The sequence below is a fragment of the Schistocerca americana genome, chromosome 8 (genome assembly GCF_021461395.2).
Source record: "Schistocerca americana isolate TAMUIC-IGC-003095 chromosome 8, iqSchAmer2.1, whole genome shotgun sequence".
Taxonomy (NCBI): Eukaryota; Metazoa; Arthropoda; class Insecta; order Orthoptera; family Acrididae; genus Schistocerca; species Schistocerca americana.
The window spans coordinates 106,472,036-106,498,774 of record NC_060126.1 but is presented as its reverse complement, the minus strand read 5'-3'; the positions used below and the strand labels follow the sequence as shown (position 1 = coordinate 106,498,774).

The window sequence follows — 26,739 nt, the reverse complement described above, 5'->3', positions numbered from 1 at the left end:
ATGTTTAGAAGAGTAGCGCGTATTTAAGTAAATCGGTCAATAACTTTTCGAAATTTGTGATAAGTACGCATCCACTTCATATATTACATATATATGTATATATTATAAGCAACGTTCTCCTTTATATATTACATATGTATTTATGTATTATAGATATAAATGTCAAACTGGTTTCTTTGCTATGCTCTGAAAACATTTGACAGCAGAACTGTGAAACTTAAAGCAAATTATTTTATTTCCGTTTTCCTACCAAAAATGCCATTACCATCCACAAAAATTAAAGTTCGGTCTAGCCGTTCTCGAGTGATGGTCTTTAACAATTGTTTTTAATTTCACATTTTCACACTTTTCCGATGAATTTTGCAAAAATTTTCTTTCGTACAAATCTTGTCCTGACAACAACTAACACAGGAAAAGTCAACCAAATCGGTCTAGCCATTCTCACGTGATTATCTTTCACATATGCTGCAACTGATTTTTATTTATATAGCTTGTTAATAAATATTGCTTGGATAAAAAAAATTACAGGCTTAATTTTTTCATCTTCACGGACATGCAGGTACAAAATGCTTCTTTGTTCAGAAGTTCACAATGGCAGGGAATCGAATTCACGATATACACATGGCAGGCAACTACTCTCCCACAGTGACCCATTGCCTGTCGAAGATGGCAGCCTTATTAAGGGCGCTTGGAAAATTTCGAAGTCGATTTCCTCGAGAATTTTTCAAAATTGAATCACCCTGCTTTGTGTTATCGATATTTGAGGTGTAAACATACGTGCCATAGCTGTGAAAAGATACAAAAATTCGATTGAAGTTTGGTCTCCGTGTTAGACGAGAAGGTGCCTTGAGAAGAAGTACGAGAAAATCGAGGTGACCCTTAACGCTTCAGACTGGAATGTAAGTAGCCCACAGACGCGAACTCCTTACAAACTAGCGGCCGTGTACCGACTGATATGTTCAGGTGCCCTCGAAAGGCGTCAGCAGTATAACTAACTGTTGCGTAATGGTGACGTTCAGCCTAATATTATATTTTATCTGACGAAACATGGCTCATTGATCGACTTTGGTCGATTCGCAGAGCAGTTGTCGTTGGAGTTCTGAATATTTCTCATCAATTACAGCGAGATCCACTGAATGATGTCAAAACAGAAATATTAATGCAGTTACGGCAACGATATTTACTGAATAGATCATTCTTCACCAAACCGTAACTTGCGACAGGTATGTGAGAAACATACCACAATGTTTTTCATTTTCAGCGAACGAGAACCCCTACTTGCCGTTTGCTTTTCCTCGGCTTGATGACATCTACCAGCAGATCAAAGCACCGTGACGCAGCTCTCAGTGTATGTGCGTGGTTTGAAGAGCACCAGAATGATTTTACCATATGCTCTGGCCACCAAACTCCCCGGATTTAAACCTAATAGAGAATCGGTGGGACTAATTCGATCAGGCTGTTGTCGACTGAGAAACCTACCACACAGCCCCACATTCCTGTCAATACCTTTCAGATTCTCACTGACTTCGTTCCTGCACAGCCTGCCGCAATTCGCACTTTCAAGGATGGTTGTATTGTATTGTATGTTAACCGGGGACCTAGAAACGACGGAGATGATCCGCCCCGCCGCAGCCACAGTGGCCCACAACCCCACGACGACTACCGCAGTCTACTTCACCCCTCCGCCGCCCCTCACCGAACCCAGTGTTATTGTGTGGTTCGGCCCCCGGTGGACCCCCCAGGGAACGTCTCACACCAGACGAGTGTAACCCCTATGTTTGCGTGGTAGAGCAATGGTGGTGTACGCGTACGTAGAGAACTTGTTTGCGCAGCAATCGCCGACATAGTGTAACTGAGGCGGAATAAGGGGAACCAGCCCGCATTCGCCGAGGCAGATAGAAAACCGCCTAAAAAACATCCACAGACTGGCGGGTTCATCGGACCTCGACATAAATCCGCCGGACGGATTCGTGCCGGGGACCAGGCGCTCCTTCCCGCCCGGAAAGCCGTGCGATAGACCGCACGGCCAACCGGGCGGGCCTTCAAAGATGGTTACTCAGGCTTTTGACAGGTGATCACATAAAAGTGACTGGACAGTGTAATATTGAATAAAATTATGGATTTCATTGTAGATAAATTCATTGTTCAGCTCGCTATTTTCAGGCAAAAGTATGAGACAGTCACCCACTCGTCTTACAAGTTATCCATCCTTAATATCGACAGAGGACAAATAAATTGGAATATTGATGGCCACGCGCCATTCTGCATACATGTGCGTACTGAGATCCAACAGACAGTGCAATCCAATAGTGCAATCCAACAGCTGCCAGAACGGTTGCCGCGAACGTTGGTATAATTTACAATTCCATTATTTTCCTTCAGTTATCTCTTATATTCACTTTTATAGAAAGTGTACTTTCTCGCCAACTGCGGTAGTTGGAACTCTTTCCCGAGGGTCTGCCCCGGGCAAGACCGGCATGCTAAACCCCTACTGTGACCACTACCACACACTTTTTACTTTTTCCTCCGTGATTTCAGTAAGTGAGCAACATCACTGACACAACGGTCTCAGCACTTCAGCCTTGGTATTCGATACTTATATACACTCATAATGTGCGCGAGTACACAACTAATACCGCTGAATGAAGCATCATACATCCCTTATAAATGCAAGGGCACACACCATCAGTATGTCTGCGACTGTATTACTAGCAGAGGTCAGAAAGGCAACGAGTAGGAGACGAGTGTTCGGGGTTGCATACATCAAAGATCAAGGCGACGCTTGTACATGAGTGCTATATTGGCATCTTTCCTTCCTGATACTGTCTCACAAATATGACGAGCGTGAGAACGGTGGCGCTACGTGAATACAACCATATAAAAATACGCATACACATATATATATATACATGTATGTACATACACATTCATACTCACACACATACATTCCAATACATACAGACATACATACATATGCAGGGTGTTTCCGAAGTGGTCGTCAATAATTCACTCATGGAATGTACAGGTCAAAAGTAGCCAGAGAGATCCAATAAACATTGCGTTGTCGAGATACAACACATTTTCTGTTGCGATCCATCAGCGTCTGGTAACACATGGCATCTCAAATCATTAAAACAGGTGTTCGAAATATTATCCGTGCGTCTGAATGCAACACTGAACTCATTTCTGATATGAGTTGCGAATCCTCTCAGGCAGTCCTGGAGAATTCTGTAAATGCTGGAAGCCTGTTTCAATCCGCAAGCGTAATTCCTCAAGAGAGTTGACCTCGGTACCGTAGACCAGGCGTTTGACATAACACCACACACAGAAATCCATGGAATTTAAATCCGGAGCCCTTGGAGGTATCGCACACGCCCCCCTCTAACTATCCAGTATTGGCCATACGCCCGAGTTAGAAGCTGGCGTATTCGTTAATGAAAATGTGCTGGAGCACCGTCATGCATGAACCACACGTTCAGGCGTTGGTTCAGCGGGACATCATCATGTACATCTGGAAGTACAGTCTACAGAAACAGCATGTCTGCTGTCCAGTTAGTCTCTGTGGTAGGAAATGTCGTCCAATTATGTGGTCTCCGAGCAGTCCACCCCAGACGTTCAACGAATAACGCTGCTGATATCATGGAACATGTGTTGCATTAGGACTGACATCGTCCCAAATGTTACACTCGTGGTAGTTAAAATGGTTCAAATGGCTCTGAGCACTATGGGACTCAACTGCTGAGGTCATTAGTCCCCTAGAACTTAGAACTAGTTAAACCGAACTAACCTAAGGACATCACAAACATCCATGCAAGAGGCAGGATTCGAACCTGCGACCGTAGCGGTCTTGCGATTCCAGACTGCAGCGCCTTTAACCGCACGGCCACTTCGGCCGGCGGTAGTTAAAAATACCGTCACCAGAAATTCTCTCTAGGAGGGAAGTCTGCATTGTTGAGGGCTTGCCCTCACTGAAGATGATATGAATAGAGTATTTGCCGATGTAAAATCCACCACACACTGCTATGACTCAGGACACGCTATTGGGCAGCAATCCCCCTTGTTGAAGTACTCGGACGTTCGTGTACAACACATAACACTGTTTCCTCAACATTGGGTGGATGGTCGACCTTCTCGTACATGGTGTGTGAAACTCCCGGTTTCTCTAAGGCGCTGATGTAACCAGTTAAATTTACGCGTGTCGGGCTGCCTGCGGAGAGGAAAAGCTTTTTCACACAATCCTGTAGCTTTAAGGTCACTGCCATTCGCTTTGCCACGCATGAAGTGCATGTCAGCGCACTCTTCATTGGTGTAACCTCTGTCCATGGTACCTTCACTTTCGCAACTGATTGGAAGGCCCATATGGCATAGTGCGCGGAGGGGGAAAGGAAAGTAGTTGCTCATGCGTAAACAAACCTTGAGATTAGAACGGAAACACAGCGGTATCCAGAGGCGTTTGAAGTTAGTTTTCAACTCAAATTAATGCGATACCTCGGCAACGGTTGATTTTCGGACCCATGTTTATTGGAGCTTTTTGTCTACTTTTGACCTGTGCTTTCCTTCTGTGAATTACTGAGTGCCACTTCTGAAACACCCTGTATATACACATACACTGCGCTACACAATTAAAGGATCACTTCTCTGAAACCCCCGTAATTTTCTCCCATTGCGACCTGAAAGTTTGACATTTGGCTCAAAAATCACAACTACTCTCCTCTCTAATGGTGAAAAAGCGTGGCGCCCTGTGGCGCTATTGCTAGCATCTGAAAAAAGTACGAGAGGCGTTGAGAAAGTAATGCAACACATTTTTTTCTCGTCCACTTTTGGTTTTAAAAAAAATGTAATTTTGTTTGTGACATCCTTAACCAGTCCTGAATCATGTCATACATTTCCAGTAAATTCTAGTAAATAGCAGCGTTATAACTAGTCTGCAAAGTGGTGTCTGTACGGAGATGTGTTCCTAGCAAGCACCAGTTACAGAATTTCTTTTGACGGAAAACCAGAACACCACAGCTGTTCACGGGCATCTACAGAATCTCCACGGATACCGTCTGTCGTCAACAGGACAGGGAGAAAGAAATTTGTTCTTCCAACAGCAGGTCGACCGCACACGGTTGTGACACGTGAATGCTGTGACGTGCGGATACTCTAATTTTGGGTGTCGACGAATGACAATTAAGGAGCTCAGTACTCAAATTGGCATGTCTGTTGGCAGTGCTGACATGTTTGCCAACCAAAACTTGGCTGAGATGCACCAGTATAGTGGAACCAATACGGTATAAGGGTCTCGCTTTAAGACGGCTTCAGACTTAAAACTGAACGGAGACTAGGGATACATTTAAAAATAGGAGCGCCGGCCGATGTGGACGAGCGGTTCTAGGCGCTTCAATCCGGAACCGCGCTGCTACTACGGTCCCACATTCGATTCCTGCCTCCGGCATGGATGTGTGTGCTGTCCTTAGGTTAGTTAGGTTTAAGTAGTTCTAAGTTCTAGGGGACTGATAACCTTAGATGTTGAGTCCCATAGTGCTCAGAGCCATTTGAACCATATAAAAAAAAAAAATGTTCGAATGTGTGTGAAATCTTATGAGACTTAACTGCTAAGGTCATCAGTCTCTAAGCTTACACACTACTTAACCTAAATTATCCTAAGGACAAACACACACACCCACGCCCGAGGGAGGACTCGAACCTCCGCCGGGACCAGCCGCACTGTCCACGACTGCAGCGCCTTAGATATGATCAAGTTTTCCTTGAGACGAATGAGTCCCAATATTATTTACGACAATGACGGAAACTGAAGAAATGAATTAAAATTTGTGCCCCAGCCTGGACTTGAACCCAGGTTTCTTTTCTTACTAGGCAGGTGTGTTAGCCATTACATCACCATAGCAGTATAAGTAACACATCTGCATTTACTTTTTTTTTTTTTTTTATTTTTTTGCGGGAATGACAGGCATAGCTTCAGGCCAGGTGCAGACAATGCGGGCAGGGTTCAGAATCCGAGACCTGGCCGCAATGCTTCCCCCCCCGCCTGTCACTATGCTGGTCGCTCACATGGACTTGGAACTAGGGTGGCTTTCTTATTTCAAGTATTTTTATTTTTTCACGTTTATTTTTATTTTTTTATTTTCTTAAATTTTTCCTTCAGTTTTGTTATTTGCGTTACGAAAAGAAAAGCTTATAGAAAAAACTCCACAATTTTGGGACACAAAGGGAAACAAATTTTTTCCCTAGGAAGAACACAATGAGAGAAGGCTCCACCGAAAAAAAAGGCTAGATAGTTCCTTGGCGATTAAGGGCAAGGTGCAACGCATTTACATATAAAGCACGATAACATGGAAGCCTCTGCCACTTCCAATGAGCATTCACCATGTATTGGCGAAAAATAAGGGGGTCACACGCAGATACATAGTGGGTGTAGTTTCCGAGCAAGCATGCCTTCGAATTAGTCTTGTGCTGAAGAAAAAAAGTCTGGACACAGAAGAAATCCAACCGGAAAAGCAGCTTCAGCTGATCGGGTAAGGAAAGCCAGTTGTCAGCGAGACAATTGAGGCTACTTCCATCAGGAGAATACAAAGGCTAAACACTGTTTCCCACGATATCAATGGCGCGGCCATTTCAACTGGGGAGAGGGATAATGGTGCTCCCCAACGAGAAAGCAATGATCTAGTGATAAGACGTGTCACTGATAAAATGTCAGCTCCCAGAAAACTCATTATAATATAAAAAAAATGGTTCAAATGGCTCTGAGCACTATGGGACTTAACATCTGTGGTCATCAGTCCCCTAGAACTTAGAACTACCTAAACCTAACTAACCTAAGGACATCACACACATCCATGCCCGAGGCAGGATTCGAACCTGCGACCGTAGCGGTCAGGCGGTTCCAGACTGAAGCGCCTAGAACCGCACGGCCACATCGGCCGGCTATAATATAAAATTCACGTGCCGTAATGTAGAGTTGATCCGGCCAACAAAGGCAAGAGGAATCAGATTGGTTGCTCTAAGACACGTAAATAAGCGATATGTAATAAAACGAGTTGCTCGACTACTTGTTAAAACGGTACGCCATTGATATTAGGAAGTCCCAACCCTGCAAGGGGACGGGGACTTGCAACAACTTCATGCCGAAGTGAAAAATATGACTTTTCCAAAGGAAAGGACCGAACATTTGCGTCAATTTGAGCGCCATCGTCGAGGGTAGCGGGAATATTTGTGCAACATAATGCACTTTGCTGTAAATGTAAGAGTCTTAGATCCGCACTTCGTAAAGACGACGTCCATGTTCACAATGGCACCTAAAATTCGATTCGTCACCTCCCGCCAATTGAGTGGAGCCATTTTCATCGTACACAGATCCACGGTAATTCCCAAGGATTTGTCGCGAGCAACAACGGCCGCTCATGGAATGACAATGTGTTGAAAACCCAGCAATGGTAATAGGGTCCATTCCTGCTCATTAAGAGAGAAAACAAAAGGATTACAACAAGTCTTTGAGCAAGGATATGTTATCGACGTGGCGTAGCAATATCATAACATCATCCGCGTACCCTCGTACCGAGAAGGTTTCTCCTAAAATCTTCCAGCCATTTAAATGAGCAGCAATACGGCGAAACAGAAGTTCTAAGAACAAGACAAAAAGTGACACGGAGATGGGGCTCCCCTGCGGTGAGCACCGTCGGATGGTGATCTGGGGAGTAAGTTGTCCATTCACTACGACAGATGTGTATACAAGTAAAAAGATTGGAAAATGTCTGACACGCAGTATGATTGAGACCGATCGCCTTGAGCACATGCATCAAGAAACCGTGACCGGCTAAGTCAAATGCCTTATTAAAATACACTCCTGGAAATGGAAAAAAGAACACATTGACACCGGTGTGTCAGACCCACCATACTTGCTCTGGACACTGCGAGAGGGCTGTACAAGCAATGATCACACGCACGGCACAGCGGACACACCAGGAACCGCGGTGTTGGCCGTCGAATGGCGCTAGCTGCGCAGCATTTGTGCACCGCCGCCGACAGTGTCAGCCAGTTTGCCGCGGCATACGGAGCTCCATCTCAGTCTTTAACACTGGTAGCATGCCGCGACAGCGTGGACGTGAGCCGTATGTGCAGTTGACGGACTTTGAGCGAGGGCGTATAGTGGGCATGCGGGAGGCCGGGTGGACGTACCGCCGAATTGCTCAACACGTGGGGCGTAAGGTCTCCACAGTACATCGATGTTGTCGCCAGTGGTCGGCGGAAGGTGCACGTGCCCGTCGACCTGGGACCGGACCGCAGCGACGCACGGATGCACGCCAAGACCGTAGGATCCTACGCAGTGCCGTAGGGGACCGCACCGCCACTTCCCAGCAAATTAGGGACACCGTTGGTCCTGGGGTATCGGCGAGGACCATTCGCAACCGTCTCCATGAAGCTGGGCTACGGTCCCGCACACCGTTAGGCCGTCTTCCGCTCACGCCCCAACATCGTGCAGCCCGCCTCCAGTGGCGTCGCGACAGGCGTGAATGGAGGGACGAATGGAGACGTGTCGTCTTCAGCGATGAGAGTCGCTTCTGCCTTGGTGCCAATGATGGTCGTATGCGTGTTTGGCGCCGTGCAGGTGAGCGCCACAATCAGGACTGCGTACGACCGAGGCACACAGGGCCAACACCCGGCATCATGGTGTGGGGAGCGATCTCCTACACTGGCCGTACACCACTGGTGATCGTCGAGGGGACACTGAATAGTGCACGGTACATCCAAACCGTCATCGAACCCATCGTTCTACTATTCATAGACCGGCAATGGAACGTGCTGTTCCAACAGGACAATGCACGTCCGCATGTATCCCGTGCCACCCAACGTGCTCTAGAAGGTGTAAGTCAACTACCCTGGCCAGCAAGATCTCCGGATCTGTCCCCCATTGAGCATGTTTGGGACTGGATGAAGCGTCGCCTCACGCGGTCTGCACGTCCAGCACGAACGCTGGTCCAACTGAGGCGCCAGGTGGAAATGGCACGGCAAGCCGTTCCACAGGACTACATCCAGCATCTCTACGATCGTCTCCATGGGAGAATAGCAGCCTGCATTGCTGCGAAAGGTGGATATACACTGTACTAGTGCCGACATTGTGCATGCTCTGTTGCCTCTGTCTATGTGTCTGTGGTTCTGTCAGTGTGATCATGTGATGTATCTGACCCCAGGAATGTGTCAATAAAGTTTCCCCTTCCTGGGACAATGAATTCACGGTGTTCTTATTTCAATTTCCAGGAGTGTAACTAAAAAGCAAGACTCTAGAGACAGAAGTCGCTGCAGCCACCGAGACACCGTCGCGACATTGGACTGCTGTAGTCAGAATCGCGCGCCCAGGCACACAGCTTTTGTGGACAGTAAGAATCTCCTCTAGCAGTATCGACAAACGGCTAGTAACTGCCCGGGTGACAGTTTTGCAATCGAAATTAAGTAGTGTGATAGGGGGGAATTTATCAGTGTCTTGACGTCCGGTTGTCTTCAGAATTAAATTGATTTTACCGATCTTGAAGGCGTCAGGAATCAAATCCCTCCCTCCCCTCCCGTATCACCTGATTTACCAGCGACATATAAGAGGCCAAAAATGTACTTAAAATTCCGTAGGAATAACATCGAGTCCCGGAGATTTTTGCAATGGTGAATGAACAATAAAGCGATACATATCATTGCAAGTAAAGCCACTTAGAAAGTCATCGTTTAATGCGGGAGTAACCACGCAATCGAGGAGAGGAGTATACCCATCAGGGGCGACCGTATCAGTAGCAGAGTCATCATAAAGGTCGGTAAAGTAACTTAGATCGCTGTGGAAATGTCACGTTGGGATGTATGTGAGCATCGGTGTAAGGGACATGATTCATGCTCGTTTACGACGCGTCCACAACCGGATAAGGTGATGTAAAGAGATCGGTTCACCCTGTGGGAAGAAGCGGGATTTCGATCGCACCCTGAGTCATTTTAATTGTTCATGGCGGACATCCCTTATCCGTAAACGAGCTTGTCTGGCACCGCCATAAAGTTGGTGCAAGACGGAGTAATGAAATTCCTGAGTCCGACGGAGATCTCTTGCAGTCTCAGCGCAGTGGCGTATTAACGCTTTCCGGAGCAGAGGTTTGGCATGCCCTGACCACGATTTCATAAGGGAAGGAGAACGGTCCTGCGAACGCAAGATACGGGCCGAAACCATCCTAACGATAATCTCGAGGGAAGGATCCTTTAAGAGGGATGTGTTCAGCATTCAGGGGAGGCGATACAGTTTTACTGGTTGCGGTTCGTGGTTTTAAAGTTACAGCTAAGGCACAATGATCAGTGAAACAAGCGGGTATCACGTCTATCGGTAACAGCTGTCCACATGGAGTGTCGTGAAGACGAAAGTGATCGAGTCGGCTCCTGGGAGTAGTTGCAAAATGCGTATACCTGACGAGAGTAGGATTTTGACAGATCCACGCATCTCTAATTTTTGAAGAACGCAGCAAGTCGTCTAGTTCCTTGTGATTTAAAATTAGGGTTGTGATCCACAGGTCGCAAGGCACAATTAAAATCTCCGTCTAACAGAAGTTTCTGCGGAGTTTGGCGAAATAAATAAACTATATTCTGTTTATAAAGAAGCACGCCATCCGTGGATCGACCAGATCCTGAAGGGTTATAAACAATAATTAAAGTAAGGTCACAAAAAGTGCAGTCTATTCTTCGGCCGTTATCAAGAACTTCGAAACAAATCAGGAGTATTATCTCTCTGTAAAATAACGCAGGAACCACATTAAAGAAGGTAGAAAAACCAGGAACAGAAAAATTTTCAAATAACACTTCTTAAAAAATATCACGTCAGCACCTGAATCGTAAATAAATTGTTGCAGCGCCGCAAGTCTAAGCTCGGAACTTCCGTTCACATTCGAGGTACGAAAGGTACAGGCCTGCATGCACTGATCATCAAAACTATGGTGTTGATTACTTGCAAATGACGGCTAACAGTTCATGTCAACGGATGAATTTGAAAGTAAAGAGGTGTTCCCTCTCTTCCCCCATCTTTCTGTTTTTTATGCCGCGCGCTCGAGTTGAAAATGTTGTTTGTTGTGACTGTGCAGGAAGGCGATGGTAATGTTCGGTGTGTGGGGCGCTCAACTGCGCGGTCATCAGCGCCCGTATAAAGTCCCCTGACACAGTCAAATCTAGCCACTGTCACGATTGATAATGATGGAATGATGAGGAGAACACAAACAGCCAGTCCGCGGGCGGAGAAAATCCCCAATCTGGCTGGGAATCGAACCCGGGACCCCGGGCATCGTAAGGGGGGGGGGGGGGGTGGAGGGCTCTGCTGAAATGCAGTATCAGGTACAGAGGATACATCCCACTGTTCCACTGGTGGGCAGTGCGGCTATTTGGAATCAGCGGAAAAGGAAACTGACGGTAAGTCTTTTACCGTCCACAAATGTGCTGCTGGCGCACTTGGGCCGATCTAGTTCTGATCAGCAGCGGCTTGTAGCATGCTTTGTCCATCCGCGGGCGAAGAAAGGGTGGTAACGCCTTACATACTCAGGGATGTCTGCCAAGTCCGTATATACAGTACGGAGTGATACATGCTCGTTTGCGACGCGTCCGCAACCGGATGTGATATCCCACGCGAGCCTAAGAGCGGAAATGCGCGAGGACCATCACGGAACGGGAAGCCTTGCCACTCAGAAAAGTGGTTAGGCACAATTGGCTGTCATTTGGGGAACCAGATCCGCTAAAGCTAGCTTTTAACGTCGTTCATAAGTGGATTTTAAGACCGTGACAAGACGCGAACCATTTGTACCGAAGTATCCACTCTCATTACATATAAAATAGGTCCCTTCTTGTTCTGTGTATATTATATGTATCCAGTAACCACCCACCTGAAAATAAGAGGGAATATTCCGTTTGATCACCATGTCCACAGATCGAACTCCGCTATCAACTTGTACAAGATGTTGAGCGGATCAGCATTCCCGCCGTATACTCCGTCAAACGGAAGAAGGACGGTCTTGAGGAGACTGTCATCAACTTAGAAGGTTAAACACCGTAACATTCGTATATTCTACCTCCTCGTTCGCCAGAACAGCTATGCTATTAGTGCATCGCGGTGAGTGACAAGGACTTATTGTCCGTGCCACAAAAGGAATCTGTCAACCTGAACTTAACATAAAACACATACGATTCGGAACCGAAGTAAGCCGAGTGAAACAGTTCAGAAATGACCTTGATCGTGTCTACAAGCCAATAGAGAATTTCTAACGAGCTCGGCTGCGCCTGAGGCGTGGACATGTCAAAACTAAAACGGACAGTACCTATGCATGGAATGTTCCTGGGAGCCATGGAGGGCATGACGGCGCAAGACAATGCCACGTCAGAATGGAATGACAAACTCTAGACGCCGAGAGACAAACAACGATGTGACACTCACGACTCACGCGACACTGAGGATAAACAAAGATGCTCTCGCAATGCGACAATAGAGGCGGGGACGGGGGGAACCTTCCCGCCCGGCGTGAGAAGTGGTAATGATTAGTCTGTGTGGATCACGCTAGTCCATTGCTCTCCCTAACACAAACATCAGTTCACTCCTTCAGCTTATTTTCCCCTTTCTTAAATCGTCACAGTTGCCGAGGATCTCCGGTACTGGAATAGAGTCTACTGTATCCTACACGACTGCTGTCGTTCTGAATGGAAATTTGCAATACTGTTGCCAATCTTGGTACGTCGTGGGGTGGTTCGATACATGACACCACAGGGTCAATAGACGAACTACTGGGAAACAAAACTGTGTATCTCAATCGTAAATAAAACCATCCATGGACTCGCATTCGGGAGGTCGACGGTTCAACCCCGCGTCCGGCCATTCTGATTTAGGTTTTCCGTGATTTCCCTAAATCGCTCCAGGCAAATGCCGGGGTGGTTCCTTTGAAAGGGCACAGCTGACGTCCTTCCCCATCCATACCTAATCCGATGAGACCGATGACCTCTCTGTCTGGTCTCTTCCCACAAACAACCCAACCCAAAACCCTCCAGCATTAAGAAATACGTGTTGCATTTTTTAATGGGTAGTTTTCATAGTAATTAGTAACTAATGTAATCAGAGTTACAGTGTTATGAAATAGTGATAACAGTAATGGTCATTTAAAAATAATTTAGTTTCGTGATCGAAACACAATCAGAAACTATTATTTTTACCCCTCAGAAAATGTAAATTTACTGTTCAGAGCGTAATTGCCCCAAAAAAGTGGGAACTACTTCCCTACTGATCCCTGTGGCGCAACCCAGCTTATCTGTTGGGCTCTAAAGGCTAGAGCTGGATCGGCGTGTGGGCTGGTGACAGGAAAGACCGGACGCTGATGAAGGTGGACCTGCAGCTGGTGGACACGGAAGAGTGTTCGGAGACGCTGCATCGCCACCTGCGCGAGAACACCCACATCTGCACGTACACCATCGACAAGGACGCCTGCCAGGGGGACTCGGGCGCCGCGCTCCTGTGCCACGGGGTCCAGGTGAGTCAGCGTCGCGGGCAAAGCCGCCGTGCGAGGCCCACGAGGAAGAAAGGCCGCGCCGCGTACGTCACGAAGGTAGTCCTAAACTATCTCGTTCACTAAGCTCAGCACACAAAATGCGTTTCTAAACCTACACTACTGGTCATTAAAATTGCTACAACAAGAAGAAATGCGTTGGAGAATATATTATAAGCAAATTTGGGTGCATAGATCCTGACAAATCAGTACCCCATAACAACCACCTCTGGCCGGAATAACGGCCTTGATACGCCGGGGCACTGAGTGAAACAGAGCTTGGATGGCGTGTACAGGTACAGCTACCCATGCAGCTTCAACACGATACCACAGTTCATCAAGAGTAGTGACTGACGTATTGTGACGAGCCAGTTGCTCGGCCACCATTAACCAGACGTTTTCAATTGGTGAGAGATCTGGAGAATGTGCTGGCCAGGTTAGCAGTCGAACATTTTCTGTGTCCAGAAAGGCCCGTACAGGACCTCCACCATGCGGTCGTGCATTATCCTGCTGAAATGTAGGGCTTCGCAGGGATCGATTGAAGGGTAGAGCCACGGGTCGTAACACATCTGAAATGTTCAAAGTGCCGTCATTGCGAACAAGAGGTGAGCAAGACGTGTAACCAATGGCACCCCATACCATCACGCCGGGTAATGCGCCAGTATGTCGATTACGAATACACACTTCCAACGTGCGTTCACCGCGATGTCGCCAAACACGGATGCGATCATCATGATGCTGTAAACAGAACCTGGATTCGTCCAAAAAAATGACGTTTTGCCAATCGTGCACCCAGGTTCGTCGTTGAGTACACCATGGGAGGCGCTCCGGTCTGTGATGCAGCGTCAAGGGTAAACGCAGCAACGGTCTCCGAGCTGATAGTCCATGCTGCTGCCAACGTCGTCGAACTGTTCGTGCAGATGGTTGTTGTCTTGCAAACGTCCCCATCTGTTGACTCAGGGATAGAGACGTGGCTGCACGATCCGTTACAGCCATGCGGATAAGATGCCTGTCATCTCGACTGCTAGTGATACGAGGCCGCTGGGATCCAGCACGGCGTTCCGTATTACACTCCTGAACCCACCGATTCCATATTCTGCTAAAAGTCATTGGATCACGACTAACGCGAGCAGCAATGCCACGATACTATAAACCGGAATCGCGATAGACTAGAATCCGACCTTTATCAAAGTCGGAAACGTGAAAGTACGCGTTTCTCTTCCTTACACGAGGCATCACAACAACGTTTTACCAGGCAAATCCGGTCAACTGCTGTTTGTGCATGAGAAATCGGTTGGAAACTTTCCTCATGTCAACACGTTGTAGGTGTCGCCACCGGCGCCAACCTCGTGGGAATACTCTGAAAAGCTAACCATTTTCATATCACAGCATTTTCTTCCTGTCGGTTAAATTTCGCGTCTGTAGCACATCTTCGTGGTGTAGCAATTTTAATGGCCAGTAGTGTATTAAATCGCAGCTGGGCATGTAAGTACTTACGAGAATTACATCTTCCACAGGAATTTGCTATTATGAAATCTTACTGATTAACAGTACCACAGAAAAATTTAATTTAAGATCAATACTCGATATAAATGGTATAACGGCTTGTTTACGGCATTTAGTCTTTTCTGGTTAAAAGTACTCATTACATGCTGGAAGTGGTGCCTTATGCAACTGATAATCATTTTAGCATGATTTTATTTTATTGTACGCCAGTACAGCCGTAACAAATCATAAGTAGACCCACGGACTTCTCATCATTGTAGGACTAATAACAGTAAGATTCCATAATAGCAGATTCCTGTAGAAGATTCAGTTTTGGTTTGTACGGGCACGCCTAGTTACGAGTTAACAGGTGTAGAAACGTAGTTTGTCTGCTGCATTGAGCGAGCGAACGAGCGCAAGGCTACCTTCGTGACGTACGCGCCGCGGCCTGTCTTTCTCGTAGGCCCTCGCCGTGTTGGCCAGTGTCCCGTGACGTGCACAGCTCCACATCACGCGGTACCCCCTCCCACCTTCACACATACAACACAGTACATACAAAGCACTGCCGTCCCTATAACGCATTATCTTCTTCAACTCTGAAAATGCCTATGCCGGATTGAATGTTGAGTAGAATATCAATAATTCATAAGACCTTCTAGCAAATTCAACGCTTGTCTTACACTAACGGGCGAGGCTAATGTGCAAATTTAATCCTGAATGTGTTACATACTTACCTTCTGCCGATGATCTCTAAAGAAAAAGTCCTCATTGAGCAGGGGAAGAGCTAGAAAACGACACACCACGAAGGAATTATCCGAATGGGGCGGAAATCGGTAGATGTGATGTACATGTTCAGACAAACAAGTGATTAAAATTTCAGAAAAAAGGATGGTTTATTTTAGAGAAACAACTTCACAAATTGAGAAAGTCAATAACACATTGGCTCATGTCTGGTTCTAATACACACATCAAAAAGTTTTGCATCACGCCAGTTCCCAGAACTCCTGAAGATATACGTTGACTATCGATATTGCATCACAGACATAGTCCCTTTGACTGTTCAGAGGTGTCACTAAACCCGTCCAAAGATGTAAACAACCACGCATGAGCAGCGCCTATTAGACGGATGGGGTCCGACAGCCGATCAGTTCCAGTCATTCCACCAGGAAGGAGGTACACGGCTCATGTTGTCTGTAGTTCAACCATGCCAAGACGGTGAATACCGCAGTTCGATCGCGTCCGCATTGCTACTTTGTGCCAGGAAGGACTCTCAACAACGGAATTATTCAGGCGTCTCAGAGTGAACCAAAGCAATGTTGTTCGGACATGGTGGAGATGCAGAGAGACAGGAACTGTCGATGGCACGCCTCGATGAGGCCGCCCAAGGGCTACTACTGTAGTGGATGACCGCTACCTACGGATTATGTGCGGAGGAACCCTGACAGCGACACCACCATGTTGAATAATGATTTTCGTGCAGTCACAGGACGTCGTGTTACGATTCAAACTGTGCGTAATATGCTGCATGATGCGCAACTTCAGTCCCGACGTCCATGACGAGGTCCATCTTTACAACCACGACACCATGCAGCGCGGTACAGGTTTGCCCAACAACGTGTCGAATGGACCACTCAGGACTGGCATCACGATTTCTTCGCCGAAGAGTGTAGAAAATACCTTCAACCAGACAATCGTCGGAGACGTATTTGGAGGCAACCCAGTCAGGCTGAATGCCTTAGACACACTGCCCAGCGAGTGCAGCAAGGTGAAGGTTCCCTGATGTTTTGGGGTGGCATTGTGTGGGGCCGACGTACGCCGCTGGTGATCATGGAAGGCGCCGTAACAGCTGTACGATACGTGACTGCCATCCTCCTACTCATAGTGCAACCATATCGACAGCATACTGGCGAGGCATTCGTCTTCATGGACGACAATTCGCGCCCCCATCATGCACATCTTGTGAATGACTTCCTTCAGGATAACGACATCCCTCAGATGGAGTGGCAGCCTGTTCTCCAGACATGAATCCTATCGAACAAGCCTGGTATAGATTGAAAAAGGGCTGTTTATGGACGACGTGACCCACCAACCACTCTGAGGGATCTACGCCGAATCGCCGTTGAGGAGTGGAACAATCTGGACCAACAGTTCCTTGATGAACTTGTGGATAGCATGCCACGACGAATACAGCCAAGCGTCAATGCAAGAGGACGTGCTACTGGGTATTAGAGGTACCGGTGTGTACAGGAATGTGGACCGCGACGTCTGAAGGTCTCGCTGTATTGTGGTACAACATGCAATGTGTGGTTTTCATGAGCAATAAAAAGGGCGGAAATGATGTTTATGTTGCTCTCTATTACAGTTTTCTGTACAGGTTCGAAAACTCTCGGAAACGACGTATGCAAAACATTTTTTGATGTGTGTACACAGAATTATTCGGCTTGGCATTGACTGATAGAGATATATAGCCAAATTGTGTCCTATTGGCGTGTTGAAGTGTTCTTGCCCATATACTCCAAATGTTCTCAACTGCAGAACGATCAGCCATCTTCACTGGCAAGGGTAGTGTTTAACAAACACGACGAAATGTAATAGAAACCCTTCCCCCATGCGGGTGGGAATTATCTTGCTGAAATGTAAGTGCAGGATGCCTTAAAGGCCAACAGAACGGGGCGTAGAAAATCGTCGACGTACCTCTCGCTGTAAGGGTGCGCAGATGACGACAAAAAGGGTATTGCTATGAAATAAAATGGCACACCAGACCATCACTCCTTTTTGTCGGGCCATAAACCAGCGACAGACTGGTTGATATCCGACTTCTGTCTGGGGCATCTCCAGGAGCGCCTTCGCTCAGTTATAAGCGGGACTTATCACTCAATCCATTTCTACTCCATTTAAAGAGATTCCAGACCGAATGTTTGTGTCCAGAGGTCAACCCCTTTCCTGTGAGCTGGCTATTAATGAATGGTCCTTGTGGACACTGAAAGTCCAGTTGCAAGTTGGATCGATGATGATGATGATAAATCCATGGTTTTGAGTGCCTTTCTGACGACTGCCCGGTCATCTCGTTCTGTGATCTCTCTAGGTCGACTGCTTCCTTCTTGACACTGTGTCGGACTGTGGTTCACCCACCCCTGGTTACATCGTCAGCAGTAACGTTCCTCCTACGAGTATGCAAATGTCGAGCGATTGGCTGATAGTCCAACCGACGTCTTTGAGCTCAACTATACATCGTGTACAAATGTCAGTTTGTGATCAATTTGCATAATTCCTTCGTGGTGTGTGATTTTTTGTCCTAGAGTGTATACACGAATGAAGGCATGTTGTTCAGTCTTAATTGAGATTTATTTTCCTTCAGGTACTGCTCGATTTTCAGTTGCGTATTTGCCCAAAATAATCCTCAAATGAAACAAAGTCACATTTTTCAACCCAACGGGACATTATATAAGATTTTACAATCGTACACGCAACAACACTGAATAGTCACTACGTGGCACAACCCTAGCAATACAGACTGAAGAGACCAGCAACTGAGCACTGATGAGCATTTAAAAGACAAATGACATACATCATCCGCACTGAACATCTAAGAAATATAAGAACAAACTGAAATAACTGTCTTGATTTTGAAGTGTTCAGTCAATATTTATAGCTTTTGGATGCCCGCCAGAATATTCTGGGTACCTCTGGTTTTCAAATAAGTATAAACTTTGACAAAATTATAGTTTTTTTGTGTGGAAAATCAAAGAAGTATAACAATAGATGTTTTAAATAAGATGTAGTGTCCCAGAATGCGGTCGCAGGTTCGAATCCTGCCTCGGGCATGGATGTGTGTGACGTCCTTAGGTTAGTTACGTTTAAGTAGTTCTAAGTTCTAGGGGACTGATGACCTCAGCAGTTAAGTCCCATAGTGCTCAGAGCCATTTGAACAATTTGACTTCACCTATTGTGGTCGTGGAAATACCGGAAGGCTCTCTCCGCATATGTGATGGTGTTAAGACCGTTAACGTCCAGGTCATTGTCGATCGTTTCCTGCATGGAGGACCTGTTTTCCAAGTTACAAAGTGGCGTCTGTTATAATAATGTCGATTTGTTGGTGGCATACTTACAGTTATCAATTATTCAAAATAACAGTCACAATCGCATTATTTATTTTGCCGCCAACCGGTTTCTACCCGCGATGGGGTCATCTTCAGGGCAACTTACACCATTTGGTCGCTCGCTGGAGTCGTCACCCTGCCTGTGCATGGTTGATTATAAGTAAATTAATCGCTGTTTATCCCCATACAACTATGATGTCTAGAAAATTAATACTTACAGTTGCTGCTGCACCCTCAATCTCGGGATCTACTGGTGTTCAACTCACCCGTTGGCCTCTGCATGTATAACAGACCGGCCTTTAGTATTTCTAACGTGTTAGCGATCTTCCAGATTTGCTTGGTGCAGCCAATGCAGCACATTCCTCCATGTTGCAGTTATTTAGTGACATCAGAGTGGCAAGGGCCTCAACCGGTGAAAACCTTCAGAACCTGCAGTCTTTATTTTCTCGGTTAAAAGAAGATGGGATCTAGAGAAACTTCTATAAACGTAAATTTTTCCGAAAGTCTGTTGAGTAACTCGGGTTTATCATTAGCAAACGGGGCATGAGCCCTACCAAGCACGTCCGTGCCATATAAAGCTATTGCGGCCGTTCATTCTCCATGTGAAAAAATTGGACGTTGCGAAAATTGGGAATTTGCGACGGTACACGCTTCCCAACCGTTCAACGCACTGTGAAAAACAGGAGCTCTATTGTGAACACCGCGACGCTGCTTCTTCCGCACTTAAACGAGTCTTCCAGTCGGGATCGTGCCTCATAGTGTTTTCACTAGGGAAGCCTCTTGTTCTAGGCACAGATGCGACGCGGCGGTCCTGACCCACAAGGAGGAGGAACATCCTATTGCTCTTGCTGTCAGGACGCTCAGTGCTGACCAACACAACTACCCCAGGCTGAAAACGAGGCTTTTCAAACCTCTCTACATGGCGTCAAATTCCTGCTGCTGACCAACCACAAGCCATTACTCTCATTGTTTGGGCCACGTTATAGCCTCTTGCACAAGACAGTGCAAAAGCTGCAACGTAGGGCTTTACCAATGAAATCCTCTATAAGCGAACAGCCGCCATGCCAACGCCCATACTTTGTCCCAGCCTCCAGTGCACACGGATGCAGAATTTGACACCCAGGAACTAGTTATCTTTCAAGTAGATTCGGATTCTGTGTCGACCTTGCACGACATTCCCCTCTTTGCTACACTGATTGCGGCCCAGACGAGAGCAGACCCTGGTCTCGGCACCATGACCATGTGCGTTAAGCATAGGCGGCCGCCACGATTCATGTGTGTGTGTGTGTGTGTGTGTGTGTGTGTGTGTGTGTGTCCAACATCTCTTCCTAAAGTACTAGATTGCTTCCAATCAAATTTGGTGGCACACTTCTTGCCTGCTGTATGAAAATCAGCACTTTGGTGGCTAGAACGTCAGCTCCCATATAAGCGGAGACAGTGCAAAAACACTTTTCAACCCCTGTCATGCAGGCTGCCTTGTATACCAGGCTTGTTGTGTGCCCTGCAAGAGGTACATTGTGGATGGATACACTTGAGCAGAGATAGGGGAAGGGGATGGGTAGTGAAGATAGCTAGTGAGAAAGGGAAAGATGAGGTGTTCAAAGAAAGGAGAGAGCAAGAGATGGGTAGCCTGAGAGGAGAAGGAGGTAATGAACAGAGAGAGTGGTAAGATGAGATGTTGAGAGGGAGGGGGAGAAGCAGATCGGCAGAGAGAAGGAACAGAGGGGGGATTGGGTAGGCAGGTGGAAGGTGTAGATGGGTGGAGAATAGGTGGAAAAAGAAGAGGGGGTAAGAAGGAGACAGACATAAAGAGGGGAGAAGGATATGGAGAGAGGGCGGGGGAAGAGGATATGTTTGGAAAGAGGAGACTGACAAAGAGACAGGGGAGGAGGAGGGAGGAGATGGAGAGACACAGAGAGTGGGAAGGTGAAAATAATAGATGGAGGTTGGAAGTTAGTAGGGTCGCATTCATTCAACCTGACTACCATTATAACTAAACCGAATGCTGGAATGTGATATAACATGAGTTATATACTATAATTAATGTATTGATGTCAGTGGTTAGTCACTTGAGAGCCGTGGTGCCACATAGAGTGTATTAAATGGGGAGAGCAATGGGCCAACGTGCAGCTAAAGTCATTAGCACCACAGACCACGACCTTTATATTTCTAAAAAGATGTTTGACTCTCAAAGATAGTCTTGCTCTCCCACTCTCTATGCTACTCACTGAAAGCAATATTGGGAAGCAACAAATCAATCAAGTAATATTGTAATGAGAAAGGGTATTGCAGCAAATACGAACATGGGCCTACCACGATAAATGAAATATAATTCAGAGGCGCAGTGTCCTCCAATAGAGCACATGTTACATCTGCAAGGGATTTCTATTACAGTAAAGTGTGGCACCTGTAGTTAATCCAAGAATACACAAACGACAGTGTATCAGGCTAACGTCTTCCCTTATGTGCCTTATGATGACGCATGTCTCATTTATGTTCATAAATTATCTTCACAATGAATCAGGTTCTATGCTTCAGAAGAATGCAACATACGTTACCCCTTCTAGAACAATCAGTCTTCTCTTTACATACATAGAACTTAGGTACCGGTTTCACTCAGAGTTAACACTTAATTCTGCACTGCCACGAAGGGCTTCTAATGATGCAACTACAACAAACGCTCATTCGCCTAAACATTACCACATTACACAATGAATTTAGATTCGTTGAACTGCACTCGACCCTATAACCGACTTACGTACAGTAAAACCTTGAAGACTTATCAGAAATTCACGCCAGTACTGAGCCATGCAAGAAATCACTTACCCATGACGATGACACAGCATGTTGACTGTGATACGTGGTTGTACCGTTGTTCTAAAGTTCATCACAGTTCCAATGAGACTTCGTACCACACAATCAAAATCACTGCCCCGCGTATGCGTATTAAATTTCAGAATAACCTGTCGCTACTCAGCTTCTGTTCCAGACATTGAGAGTAGTGCCTGGAAAGCCATTTGTACTGTAAAAGTACTTACTGACTGAATAAAGTTAGCATTTCATCGGAGTGGTCAGATACGAGTCAGTCCATCGTGAAGGACCCAGAGCGACCCCCCAGAGCAAAAGAGCCAACGCCAAATCTAGCGCTCCCCTCCACTTTATTCGTACCTCCAGGCCAATGAGTGATCACGTCGTTACTCGCTTTATAAACTAATGAAAGAAAATAGCATGTAAGAGAAGAGATCGTTTTCTTAAGCCCTGTCCTCAATTACGAGCTTTAGATTGCATTTAAAATACGTGGGTTGGGGCTTAAATAGTGGAAACTACTTATTCACAACTGATACAAAAGAGTTACATCTTTGTACCTGTTACTGTCCTTCAAAGTAGTCACCAGCGTTGAGTAGAACCCGTTGCCAGCAATGTGGAAGGCGTAGTATACCGTCAGCAGAGCCTGTTCTGTTTATGGTGCGAATGGAATCTCTGGAACAGTTCTGAAGCGAATGCCACGAAGTGGTTCATTCATCTTCGGGATCAAATCAGAGTCACAAGGACTTCAGCCGGCCGCTGTGCCTAAGTCTGGAACCGCGCTGCTGCTATGGTCTCAGGTTCGAATCCTGCCTCGGGCATGGATGTGTGTGATGTCCTTAGGTTAGGTAGGTTTAAGTAGTTCTAAGTCTAGGGGACTGATGACCTCAGATGTTAAGTCCCATAGTGCTTGGAGCCATTTTCACAAGGACCTACGTCCAGGGAGTATGGTGGATGGCACAGTACTTTCTAGTCCCATCGACTGAACAGAGCGCCCGCGCGTTGTCATACAAAATGATGGGTGGGTTGCGCAGAAAGTGTCGCTTCTTCTATCGCAAAGCTGATCGCAGGTGATGCTCCAAAAACGAACAGTAATACTGTGCATTGACGGTCTGCCGTGGACGAGCGTAATGCGTTAGAATACCACCGTCACAGTCGTACACGATAATCACCATAAATTTTACCATACTGGCGCCGATTCCCCGCAGGCCTCTGGAAGGCGTTGATGACACTGTCGTGCTGTACGACCTCTGGCACATTCACTCTTGATCCAACTCCGTTGATCCTGTTTCGAAAACATAGTGACACCGTTACGTTAGGCCGCTCGCTCACAAGTGACGGTGTTTCCATCGACTGTGCGCACGCCGGTGACGTGGGACTGGCGAGTCCATTTGCTTGGAGGTAACGTAGCTATCTCAACAACGTGTGCTATCAGCGACAATAATAGATTCCATTTCATAGTGTTTCCACATCAGTGTTGCAACTATTTCTGTTCCAGCCTACGTATATTTTTCTTAGCCTGAAGTATTAAGAAGAAAGTGGACTATTTTCTCTCGACGCAGATATCTTGCAATATCGCCATCGAAGTTCTGCAGGAGAGGTTCCCCTCAGCATTCACAATTCTTATTACGGAACGGTATTACTATGCTGAAATTGCTCTAGACGGTACTAGAAACCTATCATTTTCCCGCGCAACTAGCACTCCTATCTACATTCTGCCAAGTCAACCAGTGCGCCTTCCTGCCCGAGACGAAATGGTTCAAATGGCTCTGAGCACTATTGGACTTAACATCTGAGGTCATCAGTCCCCTAGACTTACAACTACTTAAACATAACTAACCTAAGGACATCACACACATACATGCCCGAGGCGGGATTCGAACCTGAGACCGTAGCAGCAGCTCAGCTCCTGACTGAAGCGCCTATAACCTCTCGGTCACAGCGGCCGGCTGCCCGAAATGACTCAAGCCTTCTATACCGATTGTTCGAACCATGCCTGGCCATTGCCTTCTGCATACTCTCATTTACATTTACTCTGATTAATAACGAACATATATTTATTCATGTCACCTTATGGGTGGCGAGAATTACTTTGCTTTAAATTTGGGTGAAACCCTTAATTTATTATTATTAAAATTACTATTGCAGCCTTTATATAAAATTGTAAAATAGAGTGGGTGTATTTATACACGACTACGTAAAGTAGTTGCTACTTTAAAAGGTGGGGCCACGAGGTGGACGTAAGGACACGGGAGGAAGAGATGTACCCAAGGAGGGTGGAGGAGGAACTGTGTGCGGCTAGTTGTATACATTTAAAACTCTTCTGACACGAGTAAAATAAAGAAATAACATTTTAGAATACTGTTCGAATTTCGGGAACGTGCGTTGTTAATCGCGTGAAACGTGAACATTGGATGGTGGGCAGCCTACCGATTGACGTGAAAAGTGCGCGGCATGAGCTGTAGTGAGCACAAGACAGTCTGTCTGTGCCCTTCTACATCTGCCTCAACATCCATACTCCGCAAGCCACCTGACGGTGTGTGGCGGAGGGTACCTTGAGTACCTTTATCGGTTCTCCCTTCTATTCCAGTCTCGTATTGTTCGTGGAAAGAAGGATTGTCGGTATGCCTCTGTGTGGGCTCTAATCTCTCTGATTTTATCCTCATGGTCTCTTCGCGAGATATACGTAGGAGGAAGCAATATACTGCTTGACTCCTCTGTGAAGGTATGTTCTCGAAACTTAAACAAAAGCCCGTACCGAGCTACTGGGCGTCTCTCTTGCAGAGTCTTCCACTGGAGTTTATCTATCATCTCCGTAACGCTTTCGCAATTACTAAATGATCCTGTAACGAAGCGCGCTGCTCTCCGTTGGATCTTCTCTATCTCTTCTATCAATCCTATTTGTTACGGATCCCACACCGGTGAGCAGTATTCAAGCAGTTGGCGAACAAGTGTACTGTAACCTACTTCGTTTGTTTCCGGACTGCATTTCCTTAGGATTCCTCCAATGAATCTCAGTCTGGCATCTGCTTTACCGACGAGTAATTTTATATGGTCATTCCACTTTTAATCACTCCTAATGCCTACTCCCAGATAATTTTGGAATTAACTGCTTCTAGTTGCTGACCTGCTATGTTGTAGCTAAATGATAAGGGATCTTTCTTTCTCTGTATTCGCAGCACGTTGCACTTGTCTACATTGAGATTCAATTGCCATTCCCTGCACCATGCGTCAATTCGTTGCAGATCCTCCTGCATTTCAGTACAATTTTCCATTGTTAGAACCTCACGATATACTACAGCATCATTCGCAAAAAGCCTCAGTGAACTTCCGATGTCATCCACAAGGTCATTTATATACATTGTGAATAGCAACAGTCCTACGAGGCTCCCCTGCGGCACACCTGAAATCACTCTTACTTCGGAAGACTTCTCTCCATTGAGAATGACATGCTGCGTTCTGTTATCTAAGAACTCTTCAATCCAATCACACAATTGGTCTGATAGTCCACATGCTCTTACTTTGTTCATTAAACGACTGTGGGGAACTGTATCGAACGCCTTGCGGAAGTCAAGAAACACGGCATCTACCTGGGAACCCGTGTCTATGCCCCCTCTGAGTCTCGTGGACGAATAGCTCGAGCTGGGTTTCACACGACCGTCTTTTTCGAAACCCATGCTGATTCCTACAGAGTAGATTTCTAGTCTCCAGAAAAGTCATTATACTCGAACACAATACATGTTCCAAAATTCTACAACTGAACGACGTTAGAGGTATAGGTCTATAGTTCTGCACATCTGTTCGACGTCCCTTCAAGAAAACGGGGATGACCTGTGCCCTTTTCCAATCCTTTGGAACGCTACGCTCTTCTAGAGACCTACGGTACACCGCTGCAAGAGGGGGGCCAAGTTCCTTCGCGTACTCTGGTATCCCATCAGGACCAGCGGCCTTTCCTCTTTTGAGCGATTTTAATTGTTTTTCTATCCCTCTCTTTTCTATTTCGATATCTACCATTTTGTCGTCTGTGCGACAATCTAGAGAAGGAACTACAGTGCAGTCTTCCTCTGTGAAACAGCTTTGGAAAAAGGCATTTAGTATTTCGGCCTTTAGTTTGTCATCCTCTGTTTCAGTACCATTTTGGTCACAGAGTGTCTGGACGTATTGTTTTGGTCCACCTGTGACAGGTGGGCGTGGTGTCGTGGGGCATGGGCTGCGCCAGCAGGTTCCCGGGCGTGTACGCGCGCCTCGACACGCAGCTGCCGTGGATGCTGCAGGTGATCGCCGGCGCGCCGCCGCAGCTGCCCAGCGTCGCACTGTGGGCCGCCTGCTCGCTGGCTGCGGTTCGCCTCTACCTGCCGTGACGGCGCTGCGTCCCACTCGCTCCAAATTAACGGGCGCCTTCACGGTGAAACAGCGCGCATCGTCCTTCTGGGTCACGACGGAACCTCAATCGTCTTCATGTTGACAATATGTACTGTTTCCACCTTTACATATATTAAACTCAGTCTGCGCTGCGCGTTTCTCACCGAAACTCTTTATCTGATGCCTTTTTACACTACTGGCCATTAAAATTGCTACACCAAGAAGAAATACAGATGATAAACGGGTATTCATTGGACAAATATATTATACTGGAACTGACATGTGATTACATTTTCGCATGCCGGAGTGGCCGTGCGGTTCTAGGCGCTACAGTCTCGAACCGAGCGACCGCTACGGTCGCAGGTTCGAATCCTGCCTCGGGCATGGATGTGTGTGATGTCCTTAGGTTAGTTAGGTTTAATTAGTTCTAAGTTCTAGGCGACTGATGATCTCAG

General features: G+C 46.5%; 1 protein-coding gene across 1 annotated transcript in view; it reads left to right on the top strand.

Annotated features, from left to right (window-relative positions):
• Nucleotides 1-26,283, top strand: part of LOC124545601 (transmembrane protease serine 9-like) — a 42,807-nt gene extending 16,524 nt beyond the window's left edge. The window contains exons 3-4 of the mRNA XM_047124549.1: nt 13,349-13,517; nt 26,107-26,283. Coding sequence (XP_046980505.1) covers nt 13,349-13,517; nt 26,107-26,283 — 346 coding nt within the window. The remainder of the gene's footprint in view (nt 1-13,348; nt 13,518-26,106) is intronic.
• Nucleotides 26,284-26,739: the final 456 nt, after the last annotated feature.